Source organism: Pan troglodytes, chromosome 17 (genome assembly GCF_028858775.2).
Source record: "Pan troglodytes isolate AG18354 chromosome 17, NHGRI_mPanTro3-v2.0_pri, whole genome shotgun sequence".
NCBI classification, from domain to species: Eukaryota; Metazoa; Chordata; class Mammalia; order Primates; family Hominidae; genus Pan; species Pan troglodytes.
The window spans coordinates 73,183,137-73,204,194 of record NC_072415.2 but is presented as its reverse complement, the minus strand read 5'-3'; the positions used below and the strand labels follow the sequence as shown (position 1 = coordinate 73,204,194).

The 21,058-nt window shown below is 45.7% G+C and overlaps 1 protein-coding gene across 2 annotated transcripts in view; it reads left to right on the top strand.

The window, feature by feature from the left end:
• BCL2 (BCL2 apoptosis regulator) overlaps positions 1-21,058 on the top strand; it is a 199,522-nt gene that overhangs the window by 153,422 nt on the left and 25,042 nt on the right. The window contains exon 3 of one of the 2 annotated variants that reach the window (XM_063795813.1): positions 20,798-21,049. The exons of the other annotated variant lie outside the window; for it this stretch is intronic. Within the exon in view, the coding sequence (XP_063651883.1) occupies positions 20,798-20,905 (108 nt within the window). The 3' untranslated portion in view covers positions 20,906-21,049. Of the gene's footprint in view, positions 1-20,797; positions 21,050-21,058 lie in introns of those variants that run through there. 2 annotated transcript variants of the gene reach the window in all.

The following is a 21,058-nucleotide window of genomic DNA, read 5'->3' as shown; positions in this document are numbered from 1 at the left end:
AAAGAGAGAGAGAGGGAGGGAGAGAGAGAGAGAGAAAGAGAAAGAAAGAAAGAAAGAAAGAAAGAAAGAAAGAAAGAAAGAAAGAAAGAAAGAAAGAAAGAAAGAAAAGGAAAGAAAGGAAGGAAGGAAGGAAAGGAAAGAAGGAAGGAAGGAAGGAAGGAAGGAAAAAAGAGAAAGAAAACACGAAGGGGAAAAACTATTCTGTCTGCATTTAATTTAGAAAACAAGGGCCTGTTGTTTCTGACCACCCAAAAGAAGCCCTCCATGGAATCGATTAGGAAATAAGTGTCACCAGGGATGATCAGGTGCCTGCCTGTGCCTGTAGTGCTGGGAAGCCCATGTTAGATTCTCAGAATCAAGGCTGGAGATACTTCAGGAGAGTCAGCCAGAGGCTGGGAATTTTGCCTGTTTATTCAATGCTGTTAGGCCAATAAGCAGCTTTCATCAAATACAGTTAAGACCCCAAGATAAAGACTGATGACCGCTGAGCATGTTCAATCCTGAGGACTTGGGTTGTTGCTAGTTAGTTGTTAAGAATGGCTCCCCACTTTGGATTCCAATAGGGAAAGTGCAATGTTTCTAGATCCCACCCTCAGGTCACCTTTTCTCTTCCTACAACATGCAGACCACCTAAAAAGCCCTGGCATTCCAGGAGGACTTTATACTTCACAGAAGATGAGGGAATCTTTGGAAATTTAGGCGACAGAGGCCAGACATACTAATAAACGGAGCAGTCCACATTTCCCCCCAGTTGGAAACAGATCAGAAGCTTTAGGCATTGGAAAATGCTAGCCACATAGCATTCTGAGTTTGAGCATCTCGTGGATGTCTGGCTGTGGACGTCAGCTATGGATGACGATAAGCCTCCTGTGACTCTCCATGCAGAGTCATCAGTCCGTGTTAGAACTGCAGCCAGCAAAGAGTGACCTCAGAGACTATGGATGTGCATCCTCCAGGGCCTCAGTCCCCACCTCAACATTTGGCCTGGGCGATCTGTTCCAGTGTTGACAGGTGGCAGCTGCTGGTGGTCCAAGGGGACTTAGGACATTTTTAATTGTTTTGTAGACATGGAGGTCTTGCTATGTTGCCCAGGCTGGTCTCAAGCTCATGGGCTCAAGTGATCCTCCTGCCCATGAGCCATCACACCTTACCCCAGTCCTGTTTTTAAATGTGCCCAGGGAAGGAATTCTAAACCTCCTTTGTCAGACTTCACTTTGGCAAAATGATCCTTGGTACATTGGCAATGGATGGAACAAGGAGGCATGGGCACTCTTGACACACTCTCCAATAGGCCCCTCTGCCTTTAGGCAGAACCACCTGCCCATCCCAGCCAGATGGCAACAATCATGTTGTTGTTGTTGTTTAGAGAAAGGGCCCCACTCTCTTGTCCAGCCTGGAGTGCAGTGGCATGATCGTAGGTCACTGCAGCCACAAACTCCCGGGCTCAAGTGATCCTCTTGCCTCAGTCCTGCTCATTCCTTTATTTATTTATTTTTTTTTTTTTGAGACGGAGTCTCACTCTGTCACCCAGGCTGGAGTGCAGTGGTGTGATCTCTGCTCACTGCAACCTCTGCCTCCCGGGTTCAAATGATTCTCCTGCCTCAGCCTCCTGAGTAGGTGGGACTACAGGCATGCACCATCACACCCAGCTAATTTTTGTATTTTTAGTAGAGACAGGGTTTCACCATGTTGGCCAGGATAGTCTTGATCTCTTGACCTTATGATCCACCCGCCTTGGCCTCCCCATATGCTGGGATTACAGACAGGAGCCACCACGCCCAGCCAACATCCGGCTAATTCTTAATTTTTTTTTTGTAGAGATGGAGGTCTTGCTATGTTGCCCAGGCTGGTTTCAAACTCTTAGGCTCAAGTGATCCTCCTGCCTCGGCCTCCCAAAGCACTAGGATGATAGTCATGAGCCATCACACCTGGCCCCAGTCCTATTTTATTTTTAAATGTGCCCAGAGAAGGAATTCTAAATCTCCTTTGTCAGCCTTCACTTTAGCAAAATGATCCTTGGTAGCTAGGCTTTTCCTATAGCAAGAAGAGAAATCTGACTTAGAGAGAAAAGTTATGTATTTAAAATGTCCTAGAAGGCTAGATGGATGGATGATGGATGTTGGATGGAGAGAAAGAGAAAAAGAAGTAGATAAATGAATAGATGATATTCGTGATAGATGAATAGATAGATGAAAGAGAAAGGGAGGTAGATAGATGAATGAAGGAAGGCGAGAAAGACAGGAAATAGGTGACTGTAAGAGACAGCCAACCCCCTAGCGACGAGACATATTTATTATAGAATTATACACCAAAGGAGGCCTCTTAAAACCCATTCAAAACAGAAGCCATCTTCCTTCGTGCTCCCATCACCTTTCCCACATCCCTCTACTCCAGCATCTTCTCATGTTGCAACATTAGAATTTGTTAGCTGTTGGTCTCCCTGGCTGGAGCATGCGACCATAAAGCAGGGATTACATCTCATTCTGCCGTGTAGTCTCAGCGTCTAGCCCAGTGCCTAGCACCTGGTCAGTGCTCCATGGAAGGAAAGACAAAAGGAAAGAAGGAGGGGAGGGAGGTACATCAGTCAACCAATATGATAAAGAAACCTGTGTAAGACGATAGTGTCCCTTGTCAGGAATGCATCATTTCTAATGCTGCAATCATTAATGTTTTACTAACCAAACTTAACCTATGTGATACCTCATATCCCGTCGGTAAGCTGTCATACTCCAAGTCAATACAGTGATAGCATCTGCCCAGTGTTGGAGGGGTGTGTTAATGCTCACTCCTGTTTAACACTGTTCTAAGGGACACCAGTTCATTATTATACTGTTTGTCTCCTAAATAATTTCCAAAAAATGTATTTCACCAGGGTTCCCTGTTAATATGTATACGTTTTCCATGATCTGATCATGATATCGTATGGGCTTGGCCAGTGAGAGCTGGCGCAGTCAACTGCAGGGTGTCCTCCCAGCCAGTGACAGTGTGGCTTATGCAGGTACCTCGTTCCCCAGTCAGGATATGCGTGCTGTCCAGGGTCCGGGGACGCCGTCCCTGCCCCGTCCAGGGTCCTGGAGCTGGCTTCACTCCTCGCCTTACATCCCCCAGTCCAAATCCTCTCGTCTTCCAAGGCCCATTCCAAGGTTGGCCAACTTTCTCCTCCTCCACAGCGGATCCTTCTCCCCACTCTGGGAGCTGCCTTGTCTTTCTCCTTAGCACTTCCTGGTGTCACTCTTCTTCCTGCCAACCACCTCTCTCTGGGGCATGGGACTGGGCAGTCTATAAAGCCCTGAGTGCCCCCCAAGCCCACAGTCCCCCTCCGAGGAAGCCAGCCAGCAGCTGGTCCTCATACTGAGGGCCAGGCTTTGTGTCCTGTGGGCCTGCAACCCTGGCCGTAACCGGTATTGGATGAAGGACCCTTGTTTAACAAAATGACAGTGGACTTGCTTCAAGGCAGACGGCACAGCTTTAAAGCGATCCGGCAAAAGAACTCTGCCCATTTGGGGCATATGATTTTTGACAATGACTGTCTGGCTCAATTAGACCCAACCTGGGAGTGAACTCTGTTTTCAACATTGTCATATAGCTTGTTTGTTATTCGGACATCCCCTCGGGCTTAGATTCCACCCCCCTTCCCCGCAAGCCTTCTCTAGATCCTAAGGTCCTTGAGGACAGAGTCTTGCTCAATCTCTTTTTGTCTCCCGCCAGTGTCTGGGCCCTTTGCATCCCTTTGTAAATGTTTGCTGCACAGGTGACTGTAAAACACCTAGGCCCGAGGCCTTCACCCCCAAGGAGTCAGTTTCTCCACGGCTCCTTTTCCGGTTGTGTAGCCATTTAGCCTGAGAGAGGTTTGGGATAGAAGAGGTCTCTCCAGGATTCCTGATGAATGTGGATGAGCCTGCTGAGCAGGGTATGGAAGCAGAAGCAGCCATTGGCCAGGGATGTGGTTGGAGGGATAAACACAGAAGATGCCTGCGGCTCCCCAAGCCAGGGAGGTCTGCAGCTAGGGGCCTGGAAGATGGAGACAAGGCTGTCAGAGAACAATGAAGACAGAGCCAGAGCCATGAAAAGTGACAGCAGCAAACCCAGAGAGAGGGACAGAGACCAACAGAGTCACACCCAATGAGGTTCATCCAAACCAAGACACTTCCCTCCATGGTTGTCAGCCCTGAGCTCCTGTTTCCTCTCTTGGGTTGTAAATTCCTCCTGAGCAGTGGTTGTGTTTATTCATCTTGGTATCCTTAGAGCCTTGCAGGGCACCACATGGGGGCTGGCACATGGTAGGCGCCCAATAATAATTTTGAACCTGAATTGAATTAATAAAAATATTCTTCTATTTTTATTTATTTATTTATTATTATTATACTTTAAGTTTTAGGGTACATGTGCACAACGTGCAGGTTAGTTACATATGTATACATGTGCCATGCTGGTGCTCTGCACCCACTAACTCGTCATCTAGCATTCACATTTTCTTAATCCAGTCTATCACTGTTGGACATTTGGGTTGGTTCCAAGTCTTTGCTATTGTGAAAAATATTCTTCTATTAATTGACTTGAGGATTTCACAGTCTCTCTTGAAAATCTATCTACAGGGCTACCAAGGTTTCCATTACCTTGAACGCTGACGTTCACGCCTTAAATCTAACGGTGCTTTCTTGCCATGGCTTAAGTTCATTTCTTCTCCAGTGGTTTCAAATGCATGGAATGATTTTTCAGCCATTCAGGAAGAAGGAATGCTGTGTATAAAGTCTGGATTCAATAAAGCCAGATTTTTGAAAAACAGCTCTTTAGCATCTTCTACTACAGACACTGGTCTGGGCAGGGCTTTTTATTTTATTGAATCCAGCTGAAGAGCTTGACTACATTAATAATGGGCTTCATTTCCAACCACTGCCTCCCAGTCTTTCCCCCTAAAAGCCTCATGGTACTTAAGCAACTGCTAATACAGGAATAATTGTCAGTGGCATCACTTCCTGCCGTGATTTGACCACCAGGATGAGGTTTTCTTCTTGTACCTAATCTGGAGTTCTCAGGCATACCATGTCTGGGGCTGCCAGATCATATTTAAAATTTGTAAGCAAATCTAATGGCAGCTGTGATTTGAGTTGTATTGAGTTTATGTTGAGAAAGTAGGATTTGGGAAGATTCTCTTGGGTATGTAGTAATATTTTTCTGGAGCAAGCCTACCTAAAGATTGCCCAGAGGTTCAAATCTCTTATTTCTACAGAGCATGGAAGGGTGGTACCATATCACAGGGTCCTGAGGGCGGACTGGAAGATTTTACTCCATTCATTTCAAAGAAAACTCTATTTATTCAGCTCCCATACCACCATACTTCTTTCTGAAGCTTCCCTGGAAGATGACATCTCACCATCAGTTTTCTTTACACTGGACTTGACTCATGATGGATTTAGTACACATAACTGTGACATGGTATCCATACAGAAGATAAGCTCCTGTTTGCTTCAATGAAGAAGGCCATATAAAAGCACACACCTATTAACAGGAATATAGCACAGCCACTAAGAGCACAGACTCTGAAGAGTCTGATTGCCAGATTGCCAGAGTTTGAGTCTAGCTTAGCCACTATGTGACTTTGGACAACTTCCCTCCAATACTTTGATCTCCTCATGTGTGAAGTGGGGGATATAATAGTGCCTACTTTTTAAAGTCACTATGAAGTTTAAGATGAATGGATATTTGTTAAGTGCTTAGATCAGTGCTTGTACACAGTGCTATAAAAATGACTGTTGTTGTGTGTTTTTTTCATTTTGCTGAATATCCAATACATTATTCCTCTCCACATAACTTCCTACTAGGATAAAAAGTAAAGTTTCTCTTTCAGGCAACATGCAATCAAATTTAACAGCTGGCCAAAAGTGTAGTAAGACCTTGCTTATTACACCTTTTTGGCAATAATAAAATAATATTTGTTTCAATCTAAAGGTTGCTTCATCTGCTGTTATAGGGCTAGGCACTGTGGGGCCAATAGGAGTGAAATATGTGATACCCCTCCCAAAAGAACTTGCAATCAAACAATATTGGAAAATATAAGAAGTGATATATTAGGTAGCAAAACAAAACTGAAGAGCAGATGTGATGAACTATTGGAGAAGTTTAGGAGATGTAGACATTAGTGACAGCTTGAATGGTCAGGTGAGGAAGGTAAGGAGGTTTTCAGGTGGGATGCGCTGAGCTGGAAGAATGGGCTAAGATTTGGGTGATGAAGGTAAGAGTGCTCCCAGAAGGTAAAGATACAGACAGTGGTAAGGAAGGGTGGCCAGCCATGGTGACTCACACCTGTAATCCCAGCACTTTGGGAGGCCGAGGTGGACCAATGACTTGAACCGAGGAGTTCAAGACCAACCTTGGCAACATAGCCAGACCCCATCTCTACAAAAACTAGCCAGACATAGTGGCACATGCCTATAGTCCCAGCTACTCAGGCGGTTGAGGCAAGAGGATCACTTGAGCCTGGGAATTCAAGGCTGCAGTGAGCTATAATTGCCACTGCACTCCAGCCTGAGTGACAGAGCAAAAGTGTCTCAATTTAAAGGAAGGAAGGAGGGAAGGAAGGAGGGATGGAAAGAAGGAAGGAAGGAGGGAAGGAAAGAAGGAAGGAGGGCAGAGTTTGGGGGTTTGGGAGGGTGAAGGCATGGAAATGAAGGCTCTGGTGTCTTCCTTGGAGGAGCAGTGAGGATGCTGCCCTAGTGGTAGCCAAGGATTAATTGTGCCAAGAGCATAGATGGTGCTAGAAAATCAGGCGACAGTAGCTGGATTATGAAGGTCTTCACAAAGCAGGCAAATGAGTTCAGATTTGGTTTAATAGAAAATAGGAAGTGAGAAAGAGGTAAGAAACACGATCTAGAATGCTGGCCAGCTGTGTCACCCGCGTGCCTGCCTGCACCAGTAGTGTCCCCGAGCTGGGCCTGACACCATTCTTTGGTGATGGTGGAATAAAGGCAAGTTGAAGAAATAAAAACATGTTCATATATGTGAGTTCCCAAGACAAACCACAGCAGATCCCAGGAATGTGTTTCTGATTGAGCAATGAAGACGTGTTGGTGGGGTTTTGGTTGGGGTGGGTGTGGGTGTCATCTCTGCTTCATGAGGTCTAAATTTCTACTGGCTCAGAAAAAGAACTTTGAGCAGTTTTTTGTTTATATGGGTCATCATCGTCTTCAATTTTTGTGGAGTCTTCTCAGAGCTTCTTGATGGTCTGCTAATACTAAAATAAATATATTAGGCCTTTTGCCTGTCTCTTCTTTTCTGTCACTGGGTGATGGCCTTTGTTTCCTCTAATGGACACATTCCAGATTTGAGTGCGGAGCGGGCAGTCCCTGGCTGCTCATGTCTGACATTGTTCCCTCCCTGTGTAGCAAAGGGAAATCAACAGCACGTGGGAGGGGGAATCTGTGTTCTAAGAACTGCTTTGGTTTACACATCTATAGATAACACTCAACCAGCACTGCAGGTCACATGGACCGGCTGGTGAGGCTGAGGATGAGTCACTTTTAAATTACTCATAGAGAAAGAAATATGTTTCTGAAAGCCAGAGTGGTTGGCTTACACATGGAGGTAAGAGAGAAAGCAGGCAGCTTCATAAAGCACTCAGACCTCCTGTGACAGCTGACGTGGTGTGTAGTGCGTCAGGTGGGAAGACGGGGCCCTGCGTCCTCAGCAATGTATTTGGAGGTGAGGCTTTTTGTTGATGGGAACCCCTGTGCTGGGACTTGGGGGTATTTAGGATACATTTCCATCTAGCTAGACTTTCTCTTACAGTCCCACTTTGTAAATGGCCCTAGGACCCTTGATTAACTTTCAGTAACACAGTCTAGTGGTGAACACCAAGCCATCTGAGGCTGAAATATGGAGAAGTACGTCAGTCCAACAGAAGGTCAGATGGGGAGGGGCGAGGGAGCTTTCAGAAAGTCTTGGAGTACAAGGGCCTCAGCTGAGCCTCGAAGGTCTTCATTCATTGCAAAGAAGAAGGAATTCTGTCCCAAGCGAGATGGAAAGATCATCTGAGCAAAAAGAAAGCATCAGTGACAGAGGCTGCAACTTCATTTCACTGGCTGAGTCTAAATTTTTTTCACAGGAAAAAATATACAGAAGACAAGAGAACAATCACCAAGGAAGCCCAAGGCACTGCTTACTAAATTGGTCCAAGGGGGGGATTTCACCAAATGCAAATGAACAAAGAACAATACATGTGACTCAAAATATCCGTTATGCTCTTAATACTTACGAGAGGGTGTGAGGCAGGGAGGTGACCTTTTCAAGGGTTGAAAGCTGTCAACTTTTCAACCACATTGTTTTCATTGCTGGGAGATTGAAGACAGGATCACCTCAGGGTACCATTTTGGAAAAGTGATTTAAAAAAAATTAAAAACTCCTTCCTGCATAATGTTTTGGGACATTTTGAATTGTTTTTGCCGTGAAGACATAGAATTCAGGTGTCCAGGAAATACTGCAACCTTTTATGAGAAATGAATACCCAGAAGTCTAGAGCTGCCTGGCACTCACTCCGGCAGGTCTTCCACCTCTGGTCCCTCTCCAGCAGAAGGGCTAGTGAGCAGTTTAGGACCCCTGGAGCAGGGGTACCCTTACCCCCACCCCAAAGGAAGCGATGTGGCTACGTTTTTCTCGCAGCCCCGCCCCCATCCCTTTGACAGGTCACTAGAACAACAGAGTGCCCAAGTGGAGACAGGGAGGAATGTGATGGTTGGAGGGACCTAAAAACAACCATTTTTCCCTCATCCTGAATGTGCTACCCTGGGCCAGACATTCCCTGAAGGGCTCCTCTGAAATCTGGGAAACAGGAAATGCTAAGAAAATCTCTAATTTGCCTGGTCATGTGAACTCCTCTCGGTGTTGAAACAGAATTTTGGAAGAGGGGACTCTGCACTGTGGTTGAGCCCTCCTAATCAGAGAGCATTTGCCCCTATGAGAATATGGTGGATGTGACTATTCAGCCTCAACTTCCCTCTTTCTAAACATGTAAACTCTGATGCCTAAAGAACAAAACCAGAAAAGAAACCCACTCGGTTTTAGTTGCGCATCTGAGTGCCGACAGGGCGGCTGAGAGGGGCCCACGTGCCTGTCGCTAAAAAGCCCCTTTGGCATTTCATAACAGGACCCAATCCCGCAGACTTGTCTGTGCAGGCTCACGCACCATCTTCAAAACCTTTACTACCTGTGTTTGTAGTAGATGATTAATGATTAGGCTTTCTTCCCACACATTTGGCTTTGATAATCTCCACTCAAAAATATTCAGATGCAAATAATTTAAAAACAAAGTGGCTCCAAGGGCTCTTTCTGGGAGGATGGAAATGCTGCATATCTTGATAGGGGAGTGAGTTAAAGGGATGTATGCCTTTGTCAATATTCATAAAACTGTACACATGATATATTCATTTTGTTGTATGTAAATGATACTGAGAATGAAAACTCTTAAGATAATAAAGTGGGTTGAGTTTGGAAACCAGAAAAAGTGGACACGATGTAAATGACCCCGCTGAAAACGATTCGAGTTGGCCAGCAGAAACTAAGAAATGCGTACGCGTGGGCAGTCCCCACTGTGCGGGGAAATCTTTGCAAGGTGAGCAGATTCAGCTCAGCTCATAGAAACTCCAGCTGATTCTGCACATTCATCTGTGTTTTTGTAGGTGTTTTTGGTGTCTTTGTGTCCATTTCTGTTTGGCTCATTTCCCTACTCAATTGGATTTTGACTTCTATTTCCTGAATACAACACCCCCGCAATACCTAATATCCCAGGCCTGTGAAAAGTGAATGCCTAATAAATGTCCACTCACTCACTGAGATGGACTGCTTCTCCCGTCTCTGTTACATTCTATCAAAATTAGCCAGTGCATTTGGCCCTAAATGCATTTGTAAAAATGGAAAGTAAAAGGAGAAACATTCATACTTGTACTAGTTTTGAGAAAATTCCCAGTTATCTCTGCTTCTAAAAGAAATCCGTTTCAGAACTTTTACTTGGGAAAAATTGCTTTTGCCTAACAGGAAAAATAAAACATGGACCCCAGACGCAGTGATGTTCGTGTGAAATTAAGAAAACAGAGTTAATGTTGCTGTCTTAGTGGAGGCGAAGGTACGCTTCCTTTCTCTCTTTTTCCCCCTTTTCAAGGCAAATCAGAAGACCGGGTGTGGAAATTCCTGCAGGTTTGCTCTGTGTCGGTTTGCACGTTTGTAGATGGAGTTTCATGCTTTTTCTCACTAGTCAGTCTTTTTGTCATCATCTCATCTTGAAACTAGAGAGGAAGGGAATGGAAGGGCAAATTGCTAATATCAGAGACTTCTGGAAATTCCCCTTTTATGGTACATGAGTATTTAAGAACAGTTCTCTTTCAGTTGTGTTTTTGTGATTTTGGTGACACTCAGTGTGCCCAGCCCTGCCTCTAGTCAGACTCCAGTGTCCTTCAGCAGCTCTCTAGGGCATGGGCTGGAGGCAGTGGGATGGGGGGTTAACGTGAATTGCACTGCTTTGGAAAAACAGCCCAAGAGAGATCCTTTTTTTAAAGTAGATAACCTGAGCATAAATCTATACTCACATGATTTTTAAAAATTAACTTATCTAGCATCTTTTATAAACTGATAAATCTCTCATGAATTAATGACTCACCAGTGCCTAAATGGTGGGCAGACGGGCGGCGCTATAAATTTCTCTTGGCATTTTGTGTGTCATTATATATGATAAGTTCCAGTAATGGCCTGGCTTCATTGAAGGTTATTTTAAAGGAAGAAGCTTTTTATCCCACATGGTTTCAGGCAATACCTTATTGAAGATGACTTAGACCTTGGATTCTGGGGTTGGAACAGGCTTGTGTCCACTGCCTAAACAGGGCCAGCACAGCTTCGTGGGGGGCCTCTGGAGGAAGGGGCCCCAGGAAGGAGTCAGGTCTTTCTGCTCACTGGCTGTCAGGCTGCCTGGGGGTCTCGGAGGGTCCAGAGCAACTGATGGCTTGTGTGGAGGAGAGCGTGTGACAGCCAGTCCCAAGGCCAGGCTATGAGAGACTATGCTAATTAGTGAAGTCCCTGGTAGGGCCAGGTCACTCGGCCACCAGGTAAAAAGTACCAGGTTATTTCTGCCTTGGCAGAAGGAGAAGGTGCATGAATATTACTCATTAATACACCTCAAGGAACCACTAGGTTAGACAACAAAATACCTTCTGCATCCACTCCCCTATTACTGCCTCACTCCCCAAACATCCTTTCAGTCTGCTCCTCCAGCTTGAGAAACCAGGAGGGTCTTCCTACCGAGGGGTGCCCCTAAGGAGAGTGGTGCCTCCCGAGCCTCTTGGGGTACAGCTTGTGACCCTCCTCAATCAAATGAATCCCAGGGTTCCAGGCCAGGTGAGTATAGATGGACTTGGAGCTTTTCTTATGAAATGTCTTGAGCTGAGTTTCTTTTTCCTGCTACGCCGAACTCTGTATATGTTTGTTTTTGTTCTAATTTTGGCTTCAGAAAAAAAAAAAAAAGAAGAAAAGAAAAGAAAAAGAATGTTTGGGTACAGTGTAAAAGTTTTCTCAGATCCAGATTGGAAACTCCCTCATCACTCTGAAACCGGACAGGTGCTGAGCGGTATTTGTTTCTCTGTCAATAAACAGCACGTACTTGGCCTAGACATAAACTCCTGTGGGAGCAGTGGTGCACATGGGCCTATTTCAGTGTTTGGGAAGGACTGAAGGGCCCTGAATTAGGAGGAAGGTCTGCTTCTCACCCCTTCTCTTTTGATCTTCTGATAGAGACCACATAGTGTTCTCTTCATGGTATTTTGATGGCATATGGCGTATAAACACAGGTGTGACCTTTACACAGTGCACTGCGTTACAATTATAATAAGTGAGAGGAGATAAAGCCAGCTGGAGTTTAAGGTTAACGCTGAAAACAGCGAACGCTAATTTTCACTGAAAACAATGTCACAGAGCAAGGCGTAGGTGCCCCTTTTCAACTGCCGCGTGCATGGTTCTATGAACAGCCCCAGGTGAAGGGTTTCCATGAAATAAGCCACCTCCTGGGGTACAGAAATACTTAGTGATGCATCCTCTGAGGACCCCCTTTGGGACCACCCTCCTGGGCGGCATATCCCAAATCCTTGTTTGGATGGGAAGGGAGCATTAGGTAACTTCACTTGGAACAACGTACCATGATTATGTCTGGTCCTGTTTTCCGTGCTGACAGGCAGTTCACCTCTCCGGGACTCAGTGTCCTTGATTTTAAAATAAGGGACTTTGACCATATTCCTTCAGTTTCTTGCCTTCTGGTTTTTTAGACAAGAGGCTCAGTCCAGAAGCCTAACCCCAGATGCATACTTAATTCCTCGGGAAAACAAAATATTTGTCAGACCCACAATTAACTTAATTGTTTATTTGTGCAAAGGCTTTCTTGTTTAGCTCCAGGACTTGCTGTTGAAATTTGAAAAAGGGTGGCCCCAGATTCATGTTCACATGAGTAGCTGCGGTAGCTACTCACCAGCTAGCTCCTGGGAGAGAAAATGGAGAAGAAAGCGAGGGAAGAAAACGGAGGGCAAATTCTCCAAGGTTTACTCCTCCACCAGAGAGACGCCTCCTGGGCAAGCGCTTCTACCTGGATCCCTGGCTGCCCAGGAAATTGGGGAATGAGGGCTTTGGGTGTGGAGTCCCCTTGGCCATTATGAAGTCCATGGGGTTGCAGTTACTGAGCAGAGTAAGAGACATTCCTGCACCCCCACCCCCAACCCACAACGTCTGGACTTGGGAGGAGATTCCTTGGCTTCTGAAAGAAGCTTCTGTTTCTGTTTACGTAAACATCAGGTGGACGGGGGAGGTGGACGCCAGCGTGGGACGTTCTTGCAGTGCTCAGATGAGGGCGAGACTGGAGGGGCCAGTACAAGTGTTGGGCATTTGGGTAGCACCTAACAATAATCTAAGGCAGTGGTTCTCCATGGGGATGACTTTGCCTTCCAGGGGACATTTGGCACGGCCTGGAGACATTTCGGGTTTTCACACTAGACAAGGGTTTCCGCTGGCATGTCGTGGGCAGAGGCCAGAGAAGCTGCTAAACATCCTCCAGTGCACAGGGCAGCCCGTCCTCCCCACAACAAAGAATTACCTGACCCAGAATGTCAATTGATCTAAGTTCTAAAGCCTACTAATAGTTTGTAAGTTGAAAGCACTAGATTGACACAAACGGGAAAAGTTATTTGCAGTTTATTTTCCTAAGGGACAATGGGCTGCCACTCCCTTCCATGCTATTGCTGGGCAAGACTCTATGTTTGTTGGCTCTTGCTTTCTTCTCCTCTTTGAACACCCCCCTCCCCTGCCACCCGTCTGATGCCGTCCAAGCCTTTTTTTTTTTTTTTTTTTTTTTTTTGGCTTCTCAGCAAGCCTCATGAATATTAACTGGGACACTCAGGGCTAAAATGATTTCTGGTCTTACTTGAGAAATGCCCTCAAGCAAGAAAAAGAACAAGAGTCCCAAGAACACCAAGTGCCCCTCACCTTGGTCACACCAATGGTCCACACTGGCTGGGGAGGCGGGGAAGGGTCCTGGGAGAGGGAGGATGTGCCTCTAACCTCCAAGGAGAACATGAGTGAGGGCCCCAGGAAGGGAGAGGGTGTGACAAGCACTCTGGAGAAAGAAAGGAGAGGGTTCAAGGTGACCCTGGGCTCGGGGCAAGATCTGCAGGGCCTGCAATTGGCAGAGTGCCTGGCATCTGGCCAAGCAGCCCTCCCTCTCTCTTCCCCGCTCCACCACCTGCTCCTGGTCGCTGCATTGCCGGTTCCTCCCAGCCTCTTCTCACCTGCTCGCTCTAACGTCCATCTCAGCCAACAGCCCTACTCTTCCCTCCCATGCCAACAGGGGGAAGCAGAGAGCAGCAGAACAGCCTAAAGGCAACAACCGCAGTCTCTTTACCGCGCCCACCCTGCACTCCTGGGCCCCTGTGGCCTCCACCCCAGCAGCTGGACCCTCCGAGACCCTCCTTTTCCCACCAAGCTCACCCCCACTAAGGGCCCTCCCCACGCAATGCACAGCACATTCCACGCCCACCCGACATCAATCACGTCCTGTCTCGTGACTCATCCGATACTGTTGACTTGCTGTACAGTTTCTCACCTTTGCAAATGAGATTTGTCGCCTCCTCAAGTTGACTGTCCCTGGAGGCCAGGAGACGTGCTGTGGCCCTGCTGTCCCGAGCCTTTCTCAGAGTCTCATGTTCAGCTCAGTTCTGTTGATTGGGGACAAAGGACACTGCCATTTGCCACCTCTGCCCGCCCTGTGCCGACCTCCACCAGACATTTGGCATCATGAGCCCGTGTCGTTCTCACCCCAGCCTTTGTGGTTGATGTTGTAGCGTCCTCTTATTCTTATAGATGAATAAGTTGAGGCTCAGAGATGTTAGATATCTTGGGTAAGGTGAAGCTGTGAAGACTTGAGAACATAACTGAACGTTCTAGGCTCCTTACCCCACACGGTGTTGCCATTCCAGTCCCAGAAGGTCCTGAGGTTCTTTTGAGATGTGTAATGAATCCATCTTCCTTGAGCATAACACAATCTTTATGGACCTGTTTAAATAGTTTTAATTTCCATGTGTTTACTCATTCATTCTGCAAACATGCACACAGCTTTTACAAGGTGCCAGGCACTATCAGAACCTGGGAAAACCAAGATGAAGAAAATGTAGCCAGTGCCCCCAAGGAGGAGAGAGACAGGTGGCAGTGAGTTCACTGGTGAGCCTTGAGGGGGCAGAATAAGAAAAGGGCATGATGGGGAGGTGGGGGCTTGGTCAAGAAAGGCTTCACAGAGGAGGTGGTATTTGAGCTGAGTGTGGAGAGGTGTGCAAAAGGCAGGGTGGCATCCCAGCCTGAGGATGCATGTGAGCCGGGATCTGTAGAGGAACGAGGCTGCAGCTGATGCTGCCAGTAATCACATGGAGTTCAAGGCAAGCGGTGGGTGTGGGGAGAGGGGAGTCTGGAAGCGTGGGTCAGGGCCAGCTCGCCCTGTGGATAACAGGAGCCACTCAGGGCATTTGGATAAGAGAGAGGGACGCAACTGCTTTGTGGGTCTAGCAGACCCCCTGGGAATACTCCAGAGGGAAGCTGAATGGGGCAAGATGAGGGAAGATCGGTTGGGAGCTTCTTGCCACTGTCTAGGTAAGCCATGCAGTGGGGTGAACAGAAGTGGCTTCCGTAAGACCGGAAAGAGGAGACATCCTAAGAGACTTCTGTAAGGTGGAGATGACAGTGATGGTGTGTCCATAGGAAGAGAAGAGGGAGGAGTTGAGGATCACCCCAGTTTTTCTGCTAGGATGTGGGCTGAGGGCTGTCAAGGGGGCTGATTAGACCCTTAGAGGCAGATTTTGGGAAGGTGTAATCAGTTCCCTTTGTGCTGTGTTGGGTTTGATGTACCTGATGGATATGCAGATCTGTTTGGTCGCAAACTAGGGTTTGAGGTTCAAAAGAGATTCAAGAGTCATCAGCCTAAAGGCTTCACAATAGGGTTATAGCTTAATCCTTTCTGTACTATGAAGACTTCATGAATGTCCCAAAATCCACATTCAGGCCTGCCCTTCCCAGAGTCATCATTGTCTTCTAGAAGCCTAGTTTGTCCCATTTCAGCTGCCCTCCTCTGGACTCACCACTGGCTTTTTGGAGTGGCCAGGTCTGTGTAGAGAATTCTGAATGGACCATTCCAGGTGGGGACCTCATGGCTTACTTAGTACAAGGTCCGATGTTCTTGCTGTTGGGTAGGAAATCCTGCCTTGATGAGTCTCAGGATTTGGCTGGCCGCTCTGCCCTGATGATTTCAAGAAATCACTTCTGCTAACTCCAGAACTCTACTTCCAAGCCCGTAGCTGATAATATACAGGTATTGAGCTTCGTTTGAATTTTTTTCTTTAAGAACTTACCTTGACTAAAGATGTTAGAAAATAAGATCCTAAAATTAAAAATTACGGACTCTGCAAAAAGAGCTTTACTGGCTTCAAAAGTTTCACACAACTCTTTTCATATATGCATTTTCTGTAAGCTACTTGTAAATAAAGAAGGTACCTAGGAAAGGAAAATTGCCATCTCTGATAGTTCAATGCAAAAATGAGAGAGGAATGAGAGGGAGTCATGACTGAATCTTAGCGCCTTTGCTGCCAGGCACTTCACAGAAGTCATTTCATCCTCCTGACCACTCGACAACTACAGCCTTTTATTTTTCTCTGTTTTATGAATTCATAAATTTAGGCTCAGGGAGGTTAAATAACTCATCTAACATGAGTTAGATTTAAGCATTGCAGAGAACGAGAGGAGAACCGATAACTCATTCAACTCATTGACGAATCTAGTAATTTGCAGAGTTGAGGTTCAAGCACAGATCTGTCTGATTCTAATGTTTGTGCTCTTTCCTCTCCAATGCTACTAGCATGGGTGAGCTGTGAGCATTCTGGAGAGGGTGAAAAGTGAGAGGCAGAGGCAAAGGCTGAGTCAAATAGTTTTCTCAGATGAGAGAGAGTGGGCAGGCAGTGGATATTCGTGCAAGCAAGTTGGATGCCGTCAGAAATCTGAGCTGAAGTTATGTGGGTATACTCACGTCTTGTAGTCTCCGCTGAAGGACCCATTATCAAATAGGTGGAAAATACAAAAATTGAAGATATGGTGAAGCATTATCACCTGATCAACCCAGCATCCTGCTCTCATAGGTGGTGTACAATTTCACCCAACCCAAGTCATTATGTCTTCCAGGAGAAAAGGAGGCTCTAGTAGGCACTGAGGACAAGCACATGAAAAGCTATTGTTTTGCCTCCTGGGAATACTTGGTTGGCCCTTTATTTTTTAGTAGCAAGAAGATTTAGGAGTAGCACTCTGTATGTATGTTGATTGTTTGGCTTTGTACACAAATGTTAGAAAATTTAAGAATAGATTTGGTCATTGTCATGTCTGTTTGCCCTCACCAGACTTCACTTAGGTATGGTTCTTTAAAGTCTCAGGCATTTTAGAATAACTTTGGGGAAGGTATTTACGAATTAATTTTTAAAAAACTCTTTCATTTTAGAATTTTCTTAAAAGAGATATGTTTTTAAAATTTCAAATACCTAGAATTGGGCAAACGAGGTGTTGCCAAGTAGAGGCTCTGCTGAGCAAATAATGACCACATCAAAACACCAGCCCCAAGGAAGCAGGCTCCGATTCTGCTCCCAGAGCAGCACATTGGTGTGGTGTCAAATGCATGTTTCTAAAGAACTCAAACATTGTTTTCTCTTAGTTAGATAAACAAACTCCTTGATGTCTATTTATGACTAGTTGTTAGTGAGTCTCTTGGAAGTCATACAAAGCAGTGAGAACAAGAAGATGTTTTGCAGGTTGGCTTTGAGTAAAGACCCTCTGTTTTGATCAGGGTCTTGGATGCCCTACTCAATCCCCTACTCGAAGTTCTGAGGGCATTTCTCTGATTGTCCTCCAAAACTGTCCTGCCAACTGCTATAGATTAAATAGGTAAGGAGCAGCTACTAAGTTTCCTTCTTCCCTCCCGTGAAGGAGCCCGGCCATGAGATTTAGCCAATGAGCCCATTTAACTCTCTGTTTTCTAGCTCATTTATCCAAGGGTTCAGTGCACCACTGGAAACCTTCATATAACAGAAAGCCAGTGTTTGGGGGGCATTTGGTTTCAACTTGCTTGTGTTTGAACATTTATATTTATAATAGTGCTAATCTCTAAGGGACTCACATCGCATTAAGAGCTTTATCTTAGGCTGCCACGGAAACTAGCATGTACCAACATGACTGAGAACTATGAGGAATTGGGCTGGGCCTACAGAAAATTAATAATTTTCCGATTTTCATTTAAATTATCTTTTCCATGAGATTTTGTTTTGAAACCCACAAAGTCGGGCCAAGCCATTAGCATTCCCTATGCACACATTTATCCTCCCCCTGTAGCCTATGCTGTCCCCTCCCCTTGCCCCCAGGCCCTCATCTGTTATCGCCCCCCTTGCCTGAGTGAACTCGCCCTTCTCTGAACCCTCATGGCCACCCCTTCTGCCACCAGAACATTCTTGCTTGTATTGCTTGCTCCTGACCTCATAGAAGGAGAGGAATAGTTGCATTTTTCTCTTGAATCCACCCCAGGGTTTTGATCATGCCAGTCATGTTACAGATGCCCAGTAATTTCTGCTGGGTTAGATGTTAGTCAGTTGCAGGGTAGATTGGTGTTGGGGGAGGTAGCCCGGCCATAGGCAAAAAAGTAGCTTAGGGTCACCGCAGTCAGTGTGGAGAAGGGAATTTTGGGGGGAAATCTGGACAGACGAATTTGACCAATCTATGAGGCTAATTATAGAAAAAAACGCAAGAAGGGGGAAAATTTCTTTCAGTAATTAGAGAGATGAAAGAGAAGCAGGGAATGCCCCTGATTGCATTATAGAAGAGGAGACCAAGATGACTTCAGAAGTCATTTGCTGAAGGTACAAAGAGAGCTCAAGGTGAAAAGAGTCCCATTTTCCTTCTTGGTGGAGGCACGGCTTAGTAACCTTTGAGGAGTGTTGCCTGTCTTGCTAGGAAAAATATGACAGGAGTAGCCCAGTGGAGGTTGGAGACCTAATACCCCTTCTCACCCCCAAACCTGATAACTCATTCTTAAGCATCAAATCTTATGTTATAGTCCAATATTTCTGGACATTTTTCTGCCACAAGGTCTCCAGAATGTGTTAGCTTAGCTTCAGCCTTATAGGAATTCATATTTAAATCGACTTCTCTTTTCCTACCTGGAGACTGCTGGAATATCAGACTAAAACAGCTCACGGGAAGGCTGAGCAGAGTCTAATTCTAGAACTTGTGGCACGTTCGTGGGACACGGAAAATACATAGAAGTGATGGTTTCACAGAGAAAGGGAAAAGTCACTCCAGAGAAAACTGGGGGAGCCAAGAAAATGTGGAGAGAAAGTGGGGAATGGCAACCTCAGACGCAGAGGGAAAGAAAAACAAGAGAAGATGTACGTTAGCAATAAAAGAAGAAAAACCATCACAATGCCCGCTGGGCAGAAAAGTGATTTTTCTGCTTTTCTTTCAGCCCTCCTGGGCCCACAGTATTGAAGATAGGAGCAGAATGCATTCACTGGTGTCCACTCTTCAGCTGGGTGTTGCTGAAGAAGAGAGAAACCTTAGCCATCTTGCCACCAGGTCACTCTCTTTCTTTCGTTTTCAGGCTGACCCAAGCAAAATAGGGGAAAATTGCATCTGGACAAAGGAAACTTCTCTTTCTGTACCTAAAAGCCTCATGTCAGGCTGGGCGCGGTGGCTCACGCCTGTAATCCCAGCACTATGGGAGGCTGAGTCAGGAGGATCACTTGAGGTCAGGAGTTTCAGGCCAGCCTGGGCAACATGGTGAAACCCCAATTCTACAAAAAAAACTACAAAAATTAGCCAGGCATGGTGGTGGGTGCCTGTAATCCCAGCCATTCGGGAAGACTGAGGCAGGAGAATTGCTTGAACCCGGGAGGCAGAGGCTGCAGTGAGCCGAGATCGCACCACTGCACTCCAGCCTGGGTAACTGACAGAGGGAGACGCTGTCTCAAAATAAATAAATAAATAAATAAATAAATAAATAAATAAATAAATGCCTCATGTCAGGAGAACCCTTTCTGTAGAGAGCCATATAATTAAGCACTGTGTTTGGTCCAAACAAAAACTAGAGAAAGGGTTAAAAATCAATATTATTAGTGACGTCTCCTCTCTTCTTCACTGTTAATCCTCTGCCAGTCACTGTCATAACAGTGTTATTTTTCAGGCCTGAAATGAAAATTGGCGATTACATCAAGCAAAGAGTTTGGAAGGAAGGCTGGGTTACTGCATGATTATTTGGACTCTCCCTGTAAATACGTGAATAGTTCCAGCTTCCCCTCACATGGGTTGAGGGTAACAGAATGACATCTCCCTGGGCTAGAAGAGAAACAGAGACAGAACAAGCGAAAGTCGTCTGGCACCAGCCAACAGTTGCAACTTATACATATAGCCCGGGACCGGTATGGGTCTGTGGCCTGTTAGGAACAGGGCCGCACAGCAGGAGGTGAGCAGCTGGCGAGCATCACTGCCTGAGCTCCGGCTCCTGTCAGATCAGTGGCGACATTAGGTTTTCCTAGGAGTGCAAACCCTATTGTGAACTGTGCCCACAAGGGATCTAGGTTGTGTACTCCTTATGGGAACCGAATGCCTGATGATCTGTGTTGGAACAGTTTCATCCTGAAATGATCCCCCACCCCATTCGTGGAAAAATTGTCCTCCACAAAACACGTCCCTGGTGCCAAAAAGGTTGTGGACTGCTGACATAAATGAGCTTGATTCTTTTCTCATAATGTAAACGTTATCAAAGAGACAGAGGTGTCAGCATAAGCACGTTGCTGCTCCATGCACACTTATGACTTCATGGCTCTGGGCAGGCCCGTTTAGCTGGGAGTCGTAGCTACATTTAGGGAGGCCGCGTGATTGAGTGGAAAGGCAGGATATTTTATGTCAGAATTCTGGGTTTGAGTTCTGGTTTCATAATTGATTAACTAGGTGTCCTTGGAAAAGTTACGTATTCTTGGTCATCTCTAAAAGAGGGGTGACAGCAGTAATAACTTATCTGTGGCTTGTTGGGAGGACCACACTAGATGATCTATATGGAAGCACTTTCTCAACAACAGCGTGCCATGTGAATATTTGTTTTTGTTTGTAATAGATACCTCTATAATAAGGAGAATGAGAAGGTTATTATTTCATCCTGTTTGTTCACTGTTTTTATTTAACAACTTTTTTTTTTCCTACTACATTGCAGGCAGCAGGCCAGAGGCCAGGGAAATTCGTTGCCACTTCACAGTATCTCATTGCATCATTGAGAGGTTTACTCCTGATCCAGCACCGAAAGACCATTTTTGGCCTTTAAAAATAAAATTGAAAGTCCAAGAGCCAGAAAGATTAAGGATTAAGCTAATTTTTAAAATAACAAATGTTTTCTTATATTCTTTTCTCATTTATATGGTGCTGGTCCTCTGGGCATTTTATATTAAAAATGATACAGTTCCCTGTCCCTTGTAAT